The sequence below is a fragment of the Garra rufa genome, chromosome 20 (assembly GCF_049309525.1).
Source record: "Garra rufa chromosome 20, GarRuf1.0, whole genome shotgun sequence".
Classification (NCBI taxonomy): Eukaryota; Metazoa; Chordata; class Actinopteri; order Cypriniformes; family Cyprinidae; genus Garra; species Garra rufa.
In genome coordinates this window covers 27665429-27678502 of record NC_133380.1, presented here as the reverse complement: position 1 = coordinate 27678502, position 13074 = coordinate 27665429, and the positions used below count along the sequence as shown (strand labels likewise).

Sequence of the window (13074 nt, the reverse complement as noted above, 5' to 3'; positions counted from 1 at the left end):
GAGAGTATGTCAGTGGTTAGCTTTTATTTACAGCAGTCCAGTACATTACTACAGTTAGATTTTCCGATTTATATTGTGTTTACAGGTGTTTTGAACTGTGTCTGACTCACACAAACATTAAGAAGCAACACATGAATCTCAACAATGGTGACAATCAACAAAAAACTTTTTTTGTAACTTGTTTTGTGATGATTAGAGTTCATACACAGATTCATACATAGGTTCATATATGCAGACTCGGTGTCTGTGAGTCTATAATCCTGTCCAAAAAATGAACAAAAAAAAAACATTCAAAAATATCAAAGCAGGGCAGGATTTTATGCAGTTGTATCCTACGCCAAACGTAATACAAAATTAATCCATCTAAACAATACATGGACATATTGGATGCTGGTTGAGACCAGCGTGTCTTCTATATGATAATTAAATGCACATCAACAACTAACCAAATTCATCTAACCACATTATTTCTTTGAAATTTTGTTATAACAAATGTGCTTTATACACACACAGTTACAACATTAAAAAGGCAGGGGTCAAGAACCCAACTAAAGCAAGCGCTTATCTCCACAATGGTGACTTCAAACTAGGGGTGTGTGATATTGACAAAAAAAAATATCTCAATATTTTCTGTATGGAAGGTGGAAAATCTCAAAACTGTGCAATTAGAGGTGTGTAGACATTCCATAGACAGTATATTTCAGCTGGATCATAATATTGAATACTACTCCTGCTTATCTACATAATGGCATTAAATATGTAAATTTGTTATGTTATATCTGTTTTATTATGATCGAATGTTCAGCATTTATTTGGTTCTATGGCTTTTTCATAGTGACTGCTATCACTATCAAAATAACTTCAATAGAAGATTCCAATATTGGTCAGTTGTGACAAACTGACACTTTGAAGATTAGAATGGAGTTTTTTAACCGCTAAGCAAAAACATTGGACATATTTAAATTCTTCATACTGTATATCATTACTTTTCTAATAGCATAAGTTTTTTAAAATAAGACTTACTCTTAGCTGTAGCTCAAACAGTAGCACATGGCACTAACAACACCAGGGTCATGGGTTGAGTACCCAGAAACACCAAAAACTGATAAAATATTTATCTTGAATGCAATGTATTTTGCTTTAGGTGAAAGTGTCTGCCACATGCATGAATGTAAATGTAAGAACTTGATTTTTAATTTAATGTTTATATGGCAGCACAAAGCAGCCTGCTAAGTAGATATCAAAAGAGAGACACATAAACTTGATTTGCTCACTTTAACATACTTGCACACAGGATATGGAATTGATAAATGTTAATTTTACAGTAGCAGCAGGAGGTCTAAGAGGCAAAGAGACTGTTTATGAATTAGACATAAGATTTAAAGCAGCTAATGTAAGATCTGAGCTCAGTCTGTTGTAAACAACTTAATACTGTCACCTTGAGAAGTCATACAATGCATGCAGCTAAACCATGTGAATTAAAAATGTTCTCTAGAATACGTGTTTAAAAATCTCTATAATATTCTTTATAGATCTGTATTATATAGAATAATATTCTATAGAATTGACCTATGCTTAATTATATTAATAATATTCTTTAGAATAATGATTCTCAAGCATGGTTGTGCCCGTCTTCATTATCAGACACTCTATGTGTAAAAATATTGTGTAAAATACGTGTGATTAATAGTATTCTTAAGAAATTACCTGTGTTTAACTATTCTGTAGAATTCAGCTGTTGTTAATATTAATCTTAATTCTTCACCTGTATTACATTATACTATACTATATATAAACATTTTCGATATATACTGTACACGTATTTGACATGACGTAGCTGAACTGACCCGCTGCTGACTGTCAGAGGAAACAATACGACTAATCCAGTTAAGCACGAGCGTAAATAACAGGTGATTTACTTGACCTGTCCTGCTTTCATTACACATGAATCAAATTTCTTTGATTCTTCAAAAGTTTCATTATATTACAGTCTGAACAAAATGTGAATATATATATACATAAAAAGCATAACGACTTACCCAACTAGTCAGGGTCCCCAACGCAGCACCCATCATTTAGCTCTTTCTGCAAGAGCTACAATACCTCTGATCGCCTGTTAAAGTATTTTGAAGTCACTTTAGAATAATCGAATAAATAATTCCAGAGGAGATCCCTTTGAAATTAACAGAACATGCTGTAAAATATAATGCTGGCCGAAATTCATGTAGGTATCAGTTCCGATCCAGATCCACCCTTATTTGAGTTCTGGAATGACAGGTGGGAGATCCATCACATGACCAAACATCAGTAATATTAATTAGCTTCGTGACGTTTTCCTAACAGACCTTACTGATTTGCTGAAATAGAGCCGGCCCCTAAAAGGCTAGCCAATTAGAAGAATCATGTAGAGGTGGAAAGTTTATCTCATGAATATTAATTATTCTGTGTCTGAACGGAAGGTTGACCAAACAGTTCAACAAGCTCATTAATATTTATAAGCTTAGCTTTTGCCATCACCACTAGCTAGCTAGAAGAATATGAGAGATGTTTCACAAAAGAATGTTTCTGTTTTACGTTCCTAAAGATGATTTCATGATTTTTGAATTTAAAGTCATTTACTGTTAATTTAATGTAATTTAAATTGTTAGTGTGACGAGATAAATATTAACCCCAGCTAACAAAAATATGTTCTAAGAACGTTTTGCTAACGTTATACTAATATAGAATAACAAAGCATTTACAAACATTTTTTAGAACAGTCATACCACAAGCCAGGAATACCACAAGTGTAACAAATTGGGGAGAAAATTAAAAAAAAAAAAATTATTTGTCAAAAAAATATTTTGGGACGATTTGCTGATGATAATCAGGTAAGGTTATTAGTAAAATTATTTGTTTCATAAGACACAAGAGAAAACATGTTGCACATTGGTCTGTTTTGATGAATTACTTTTGAATTGAATATGGAATTTCTAAAAAAGCATAAAATAAGCCAGAATTTTTCTTATAGCAATGTTTTTTATCGGTTTATTTTTACCATAATTACTTTGACTTCTGAAAGTATATGTACATGTCATTTTCATTATTATTTTTTGCTGTCAAAAAAAAGTAATTTGCTTTGAGGTCATTTTTATTTTGTTCATAATGATTTAAAAAAAATAACAAACAAAGAAACATTTATTTATGGACATTATGTCCAGTGTGTGTTCACTTGTTATAATTTTAGTAAAATATTTTTTTTCTTTCTCAATTTTAATCTTTATTTTTTAATAATAATATAATGTTTTTTTTAATTATTAAAAATAAATTATTTATAAATGATTGATTTATCATGAAATTGATTATAAAATTTATTCATGGAAAGTATATATTCCATATGGATTTTATACACACTGGTAATTCATAGTGCTTTAGTGATTTTAAAAATCTAATTAAAACAAAAATAATACACTAAAAATAAATATAAAAAGTGTAAATTAATACATTTTTCAAAACTGCATGCTAACCAATGTATTGACTGAGAAGACAAAGGAATTTTAATATTATGCTTAATGTGTAAGACGTCTGTGGATGTAGAAACTTTAATCACAATACCAATACAAACTGTTGACCAGATGTGGGACGACACCAGCAAGTCTGTACCCTCTGCTGCTGCTGTCTGATGGTTCCACCTGTTGAACACAAACACCGTTTTTAGATGGTGTTGAGGCATTTCAATTATCTCGTAACATCCTTGTCTATTTCATATCTATCTATGAATTGCTGGCTATATCTTTCATATGTGTGATGAACTGAGCCACACCTATACTACACAGAAAACTCTTCTGGAACTTCTGAGGATGTGATGTCAAAGTGCATGACCAGGAGAACTAGCACCCTGTAGAGAGAATCAGATAATTAGAAATTATGCTTAGGTTGAGTTATTATTTATGATGACAGCTAGAGTGTTCAGAGATACCTTCATGGCTGTGACAGGACAGACAGAGAATTCACAGACAACCTTCTTGGCCGTGACAGTTGGCAGACAGGGTTGCTGTTCTTGGGAGGTTTTTGGCGACTGGAAGAGCAGCAGATGGTGGAAAGACCTCTGAGACCACCAGGCTTGAGAACACTGAGGCCACAGAGCTGGAGATGCCAGCCGTCTAACACCATATCAAAGGAAGTCTGCCACACTGGACACTAGTGTCGTCTGTCATAAGAGGATTCAGACGGTGCAGGGTGATGATTTTAGGAGCATAGCTTTCCCCCAGAAATATTTAGACATAATGTTTAGACAGAAATGTTTAGGGAATGAATCCTTCTCCACTTTCCCCACGGTGAAGGGGGATCCACTGAGCTGGAGCAAGTTCCACAAACTCGCAAATGGCCCCTAAAGAGTCATAACTGAGTTGTCATGATTTTAGTGGTTCGTTAAATCCAGCGTGAAAAAAGTGATAAGAGTATTGTTCAGGGAGTGGGTTTGATAAGACAAGTCCAAAAACTCATGGGTGTGGTCCTCGAGGGAACTTTAGTTGCATTCCTGCTAGATCCATTGCACATTCAGCATAATGGTAACACACAGAAACTCTTTAAATCCCAACAAAACATTAAACACTTATAGATCTTTCAAGATCTCAGCAGAGCATGATTAAACACACAAACAACCATCTTCACTTATTACTAACCAGTTTAACTTTATTTCTTTCATACAAAAGTTGTCATTGAGAAATGACAGAGGTTTAGATATTTCAGTTTTATTGTAAATAATACACTCTGATATCATCATGATGGAGATCAGTGTTTGCTTTTATTGGGCTCTTAACCCGGTAACACTTTATAATAACTACACACTATGAGTCATTAGTTAAGCATTGGTAAATAGTTAATTAATCATTTATAAAGCATTATTCCTACATTAATAGACATTTGTAAGCAGTTCATAAATACAGCTATAAATGCTATATTCTTGTTTTATAAGCATCTGTATAATATGCTTAATAATTGTATTTTCATACTTTATTAAGGATCAGTTAATCATTTCTAAATTAAGCATTACATTATTTACAAACCAGTTAGTAGTTGTAAGTGGTACATGAGATCGTTTAGAAAATGTTAGTAAATGGTCAATAAATTATTTGAATGCACATTTATATATCTTATTATTCAGACATATATTAACAGTTAGTCAGTGTGTTAATAAATTATTTAATAACACATATTCCTGCTGTAACTCATAATTAATTCAGGCAGTTATAAAACATTTACTAGCTGTCAGTTAATAGTTTTTGTGAGCTCATCTAAAGTGAGGACTATTTATGCCTTGTAAAGTGTTAATAAGTTTTACCATTTTGAAATCCATTCAGCCGTTCTTCTATGCTATATTGGTCTCATAGGATTCAATGATCTATGCTAAGCTATGCTAAAAGTGATATCGCCAGAACAGGAGAACGACTTTTGTAAACACTTTACTTGGCATAAATAGTCTTAACTTTAGATGAGCTCACAAAAACCATTAACTGACAGCTAGTAAATATTTTATAACTGCCTGAATTAATTATGAGTTAATTCAATTCAATTCAATTCAAGTTTATTTGTATAGCGCTTTTCACAATACAAATCATTGCAAAGCAGCTGTACAAAAAATGTAGGCTACTACAATATATTTAGTAGCTTATTAGTGGTGACTACCGTATGTTAAGTCAAAGTACATATGGTATAAATATAAAAAAAGTAATGGTGTAATCAAAAACAGATGATGAACACTAATAGTAATGATTATGTGTTGCAATCAAACTTGTAGAAAAAATGTGTAGTGCTGTATGTTGTTTCAAGGCGGTCCTCTGAGGGGTTGGCATCATCTCTTCTTCTGAATCCGGGCTGAATCTTGTGCAATTCCTAGATACCAACGGGATGGAAATCCCGTGGCAGAAACAGAGAAACAAATAGAGAAATAATTAGCGTAGCTGCTGTTCCAACCAAGCAAAAATTATGTGTTTTGCCCAAGCTGAAAAATGTTGATGTGCATTTGATCAGATGTAACTGAAGTACAACGTTATGAGATACACTATGTGAATGCTTGGCTAAAGAGATGAGTCTTCAATCTAGATTTAAATATACAGAGTGTGTCTGAACCCCGAACGTTATCAGGAAGGCTATTCCAGATTTTTGGAGCCAAATGTGAAAAGGCTCTCCCTCTTTTAGTGGACTTTGCTATCCTAGGTACTACTAAGAGTTCAGAGTTTTGCGACCTTAGGGAGCGTGAGGGATTGTAGCGTGGAAGGAGACTAGTTAGGTATGCAGGAGCTAAACCATTAAGGGCCTTATAGGTCAGAAGTAATATTTTGTAAGTGATACAGAACCTAATAGGTAGCCAGTGTAGAGACCGTAAAATTGGGGTAATATGATCATATTTTCTTGACCTGGTAAGGACTCTAGCAGCTGCATTTTGGACTACCTGTAGCTTATTTATTGAAGAAGCAGGACAACCACCTAGTAGTGCATTACAATAGTCCAGTCTAGACGTCATGAATGCATGAACTAACTTTTCTGCATCAGAAACAGGTAACATGTTCCGTAGCTTGGCAATGTTTCTAAGATGGAAGAATGCTGTTTTTGTAACATGAGAAATATGATTTTCAAAAGACAGGTTGCTGTCTAATATAACACCCAGATTTTTGACTGTAGAGGAAATAACAGTGCATCCGTCTAGTTGCAAATTGCAGTTTAAGAGATTCTGTGTACTGTTTTTTGGTCCAATAAGTAATATCTCGGTCTTATCTGAATTTAATAGTAGAAAATTATTGGTCATCCAGTCTTTCACATTTTTAACACATTCTGTTAATTTTGCTAAGTTAGAAGTTTCATCTGGTCTTGTTGAAATATATAGTTGAGTATCATCAGCATAAAAATGGAAACTAATCCCATATTTCCTAATAATATTACCAAGGGGTAACATGTAAATTGAAAATAGCAGAGGACCTAGGACAGATCCTTGTGGCACTCCATACTTTACTGGTGTTAGCTGCGATGACTCCCCATTTAAATAAACAAAGTGATAGCGATCGGACAGGTATGATCTGAACCATCTTAAAGCCTTCCCTTGAATACCTGTATAGCTTTGTAATCGATCTATAAGTATGTCATGATCTATAGTGTCGAACGCAGCACTAAGATCAAGTAAAACTAGCAATGAGACACAGCCTTGATCTGACGCAAGTAGCAAGTCATTTGTGATTTTTACAAGTGCAGTTTCTGTGCTATGATGGGGCCTGAAACCTGACTGAAATTCTTCAAAGAGATCATTATTTTACAAGAAGGAGCACAATTGAGCAGACACAACTTTTTCCAAAATTTTAGACATAAATGGAAGATTAGAAATAGGTCTGTAATTTGCCAATTCATTAGGGTCTAGCTGTGGTTTCTTAATAAGAGGCTTAATAACCGCTAGTCTGAATGGTTTTGGGACATGACCTAAAGATAACGATGAGTTAACAATATTAAGAAGCGGTACTTCTGCTACAGGTAGCAACTCTTTTAGTAATTTAGTGGGTACAGGATCTAATAGGCTTGTTGTTGGTTTAGATGTGGTGATAAGTTTATTTAATTCTTCCTGTTCTATAGTTGTAAAGCACTGCAGTTTTTCTTTGGGTGTAATGAATAATGCTGAAGTATCGGTTGCTGTAGTATCTATATTTGTTATTGTACTTCTGATGTTGTCTATTTTATCAGTAAAGAAATTTGTCTTTACTATTAAACTGTGCAGGAATATTTAGGTCGGGTGGCATTTGGTTATTTGTTAATCTAGCCACTGTGCTAAATAAAAACCTTGGATTGTTTTGGGTTTTTTCTATGAGTTGGTGGATGTATTCGGCTCTAGCAGCTTTTAAAGCCTGTCTATAGCTGGACATACTGTTTTTCCATGCAATTCTAAAAACTTCTAAGTTAGTTTTTCTCCATTTACGCTCAAGATTACGAGTTTCTTTTTTTAGAGAATGGGTATTACTGTTGTACCATGGCGCAGTACGTTTTTCTCTAACCTTTTTTAGCTTGATGGGGGCAACAGCTTCTAGTGTATTAGAGAAGATAGTGCCCATGTTACTAGTCATTTTGTCTAGTTCATTTGTATTTATGGGTACACAGAGCAGCTGAGATAAATCAGGCAGGTTATTTGTGAACCTATCTTTGGTAGCAGGAACAATAGTTCTGCCCAGACGATAGCGCAGAGCTATATAGTTAACATCAGTAATACGCAGCATGCACGATACAAGGAAATGATCAGTAACATCATCGCTTTGAGGTACGATATCTATATCAGTAGGATCCGTGCGATATAATTAGATCTAGTGTATGATTAAAACGATGAGTGGGTCTGGTGACGTTTTGCTTGACTCCAAAAGAGTTTATTAGGTCAGTAAACGCAAGTCCTAACGCATCATTTGCATTATCAACATGGATGTTAAAATCTCCAACAATTAATGCTTTGTCAAAATTAACCAATAGGTCTGAGAGGAAATCTGCAAATTCTTTTAGGAAATCTGTATACGGCCCTGGAGGTCTATACACAATAGCCAGAGCAAGAGATAGGAGAGATTTCTTTTGCATATCTTACAGTTACAGTAGATATTTTGCATATCTTATAGTTACAGTAGGAATATGTGTTATTAAAGCATTTATTAACACACTAACTGTTAATATATGTCTGAATAATAAGATGTATAAATGTGCATTCAAATTGTTTATTAACACTCTAAATGATCTCCTGAACCACTTACAACTAACTAACCAGTTTGTAAATAATGTAATGTGTAATTTAGAAATGATTAACTGATTCTTAATAAAGTATGAAAATACAATTATTAAGCATATTATACAGATGCTTAATAACAAAAATAGAGCATTTATAGCTGTATTTATGAACTGCTTACAAATGTGTAATAATGTAGGAATAATGCTTTATAAATGATTAATTAACTATTTACCAATGCTTAACTAATGACTCATAGTGTGTAGTTATTATAAAGTGTTACCCTTAACGCTTGACTTTTGCATTTCTGAACTTCTCACTTCATGGCAAAAATGCAAGAGAAGATCAGATTAGTTGAGGTTGCTTGCTTATTGGTGAGTTATTGTGTAATGGTCTGATTTCTGATTAAATGATTTAGTTAATAGTTTTACACTAAACTAAGATCAGCAAATCCACCACATGATAGCTACATCATCAGCAAGAAGTCAGTCAAAGTCAACTTTATTGTCAATTCTGCCATATGTACCGGACATACAGAGACCTGAAATTGCGTTACTCTCAGACCCTAGGTGCATACACGTAACATCAAATACAAAAGGTAGAAATTTAAAAATACAAATAAATACAATTAAACATATAACATATAAAAAAAATATATACAAGTAAGGGCACATGGCAGACAGTGCAAACCAGACAGAGTAGTGCAAATGCAAAAAAAGAATATGGTGCAAAAGGAGCTTATAAGTGTAATAAAGTGACAGTTATAACAGACAAGTCTTTAGAGGTAGTCTGTGTGTAGTAAGAGGTAGTTAGCAGAGCACCAATACTACACAAAGTGACTGGTGCAGGTCAATGGGTGGGTGTGTGCGTGTGTGTGTGTGTGTGTGTGTGTGTGTGTGTCTCTCGCAGTTTAGGAAGTTCGTGGGGCAGAAGGGAGTGGGGGCAGAGCCGGTAAAGAGTTAAGCTTCCTGACAGCCTGATAGATGAAGCTGTCCTTCAGTCTGCTGGTTCTGGCCTGGAGACTCCGCAGTCTCCTCCCTGATGGAGTAGCCAACATCATATTTTGCTGCTTTGATTAATTTGTTTCAGAAAGCAAGCGTCAAGGGCCTAACTAAAGCAATACTGATCTCTATCATGGTGACATCAAACTTTAGTATTTTTAATAAAACATTAACATCTAAACAGTTTTTCAGTTGTTACAGTTTTTCTTGATTGCTAAAACACAGCTATAACCAGTCTTTTGAACTAAAATTTTAAAACTATAAGGCCATTTTTTAAAAAGAACACCCATTTCCCTAAATTATAAATACTATTCCTCTGCTTTGACACAGGAGTTATATTTGGTGAACTGTTACTGCAAAACTCTACACACAAATCCCTACATTTCTCAGGGCTTACACTGTCACGATGCAGGCAGGAACACACGAACAACGACGTAAATAAAAGACGTATATTTAATAAATCCAACGGAATACAGGCAGACACAGGAACACCAGGGGAAAACATCCATATAACATTAAAGACCGACAAGAGTACTGGGAAAACACACACCTTAAATAGACAGACTAATTACAAACACAGGTGCAGACAATAAGGGAGAAACCAAAAACACTCAGAACTGCGGGGGAAAATGGGAAAAACCAACAAGAAAGTCCGGGGGTGTGACATTACCTCCCCCTCCCGGAAGGCACGTCCTCGTGCCGACAAACAGACAAAAGGAAACAGTACAAAGTCTTAGGAGGGGGCTTAGGTGGAGGACGGACTCCCGGGAGGAGGACACAAGATGGAGTCCAGGGTGGTGACGGAGGGAGGAGCCAAGGAGGTGACAGGAAGGGGCTGGAGCAGGAGGAGCCAGGTGGGACCCAGAACTCAGCCATGGAGTTCCAAGGTGGAGCCGATGGAGGGAGGAGCCATGGTGGAGGAGAGGCTGACGACTCCATGGGGCCAACCGACGGAGGCGGAGCAGGTGGTGGGAGAGCCCGATGCGGAGACGGAAAGCCGAAGATCTTGAACGGAACCCAAGGCTCTGGCGACCAAAGCGGAGATGGAGATCCGGAGGTCCGCAGCGGAGCTGGAGCGACAGAGGGCCGAGGCTGTGCCCGCGGGAGGGAGGAGGTCCAACGAGCTGGTGGGATGGAGCGACGAGGCACAGCCGGAGGAGTATAGTCCAGAGGCGAAGGTGGGGCGACGACTGACCAGGGCGGAGCCGGAGGGACGATGGAGCCCGGTGGAGCTGGTGGACCGACGGGCGACAGCGGAGACGAGGGAGCAGAGAGCCGGGGTGGAGCCGCAGGGTCGGAGGGCCGAGGCGGAGTCCAGGACTCTGAGGCTGGAGGCGATGGTGAGGGATCCTCCAGCCATGACACCGATGGAGATTGGCAGACCCGCGGCGAACCCACCGCACAGATGGTGGGCTGAGGGTGAGCAAGGGAACAGACAGCAGACAACGGGGATTCATGAAGGCTGGGCGGAACCAGCGGTGACTCTGGATGACTGGGCGGAACCAGCGGAGATTCAGGCTTAGGCAGAAGAGGGAGGGTGGGTGGGAAATCCAGGCAGATGGGTATTTCCGTGAAACAGTCAATTAAGTCCCCAGAGTGCTCTTGCTCACCCCCAGTGGCGGTGCAGTGGACGGGGCTCTCTACAGCCCTCTCTTGCTCCACGAAGCACTCCACCGTCGCGGATGTAATGGCCGGCTCACGCACCTGATCAGCAGTTTTGACCCCGTCGGCACTCCATACTGCTGTCGCTCCGGGCTCGGGCTTTCCGTCTGTGAAGGGCTCATAATCCGCGGGTCGGGGTGGCTGGCTGGGCTCTGGGTCCGGAGTGGCACTGGCGAGATGCTCCTTGGAACAGGCGGGGAACGCGGGTCTGTTTCTCGCCAGTGTCTACTCCACAAATGCGGCGAAATCCGCTCGAGGGCCATCCTCGGACGACGGCGCTCTGCACGACGCGTTGAGGCTAGCGTCATAGAACGTACAGAGCGCGTCGTCCGGGTAGCATGTCATGGTACAATATAATCGAATTATGCGAAATATAGGCCTAATAACTAATATCACGCTGATGAGCACGAGGTTGGATTTTTTTTTTCTTCTAAAACTAACACTGCTAACTGACATGGATAAGTATTTCTCACTTGCAAAGGAAGTTTCAAACTAGGCTAGTGTGTTTAATACTTCACTCACAAAGACATGTAAAAAAAACTCGAATAGGTCAGTGATAAAGTTTAGCTATTTGTGTTAAAGTTATAGGTTGAACATTTGTGATTAGGAAAACCGCTATGGTGCACAAACACCCTCTTAAAATATATCGTTTATCCAAAAAAACGACGCTTTGTTTAATAAGGATTACTGGACAAAAGTATTTTTAGATGTGACGACGGCATAAAGCATGTCGTTGCATAGAAACGTATAACGTTAACTTATATGCCTGTGGCGATGTGACTGATCGCTATAATAATAACGTGGCGAAAAATAGCACGTGAACTCCGCCTAAACTTGCATTTAGTTTTATTTGCTAACTGTTTTACCTTTCATTTAGTAATGATTAATAATCTATTAGCTGTTTGAGACAAAAAGTAAAGTGCTACTTACAGTAACCAGACCTTGATAAAATGTGCGCTCCATCCATGTGACGTCAGTTCAAAGAGCCAATCAAAATCTTCCTTGGATAGCGTTGCTTTGACAACGGACTAGAATAAGCTCTGTTAAGTACATTCAATTGAAACAATTCAATAGAATGAAAAATATAATGCAAATCGTTCAACAAACTAAACACATGGAATAATTGGGCAAAAACTATGTTTTTTATGTTAATTGTATCCAAGGCTTTTTAATTAAAACAATTTCAGGGATAACAGTGTATGGAAACAAAAAGACTGAAAAACTGAATGATAAACAAAACGGGGTGGAATACGCAAAAAAAAAAAAAAAAACTGTTTCGGTCGGTCTTTCTGTCACGATGCAGGCAGGAACACACGAACAACGACGTAAATAAAAGACGTATATTTAATAAATCCAACGGAATACAGGCAGACACAGGAACACCAGTTGGAAAACATCCATATAACATTAAAGACCGACAAGAGTACTGGGAAAACACACACCTTAAATAGACAGACTAATTACAAACACAGGTGCAGACAATAAGGGAGAAACCAAAAACACTCAGAACTGCGGGGGAAAATGGGAAAAACCAACAAGAAAGTCCGGGGGTGTGACATACACATGTGATAATTTAGAAAGCACTAGCATTCAATATTGTTCACTCAAATCTGCAAGGTTTGAGCTCAATTAGCACACAATTAACCAAGTGGAGTTAAAATATATCACACACCAATATATCTTAGATTG

General features: G+C 37.4%; 1 protein-coding gene across 1 annotated transcript in view; it reads right to left on the bottom strand.

Annotated features, from left to right (window-relative positions):
- Positions 1 to 2247, bottom strand: part of serinc3 (serine incorporator 3) — a 14415-nt gene extending 12168 nt beyond the window's left edge. Inside the window, exon 1 of the mRNA XM_073826188.1 lies at positions 2040 to 2247. Within this exon, the coding sequence (XP_073682289.1) occupies positions 2040 to 2075 (36 nt within the window). The 5' untranslated portion in view covers positions 2076 to 2247. The remainder of the gene's footprint in view (positions 1 to 2039) is intronic.
- Positions 2248 to 13074: the final 10827 nt, after the last annotated feature.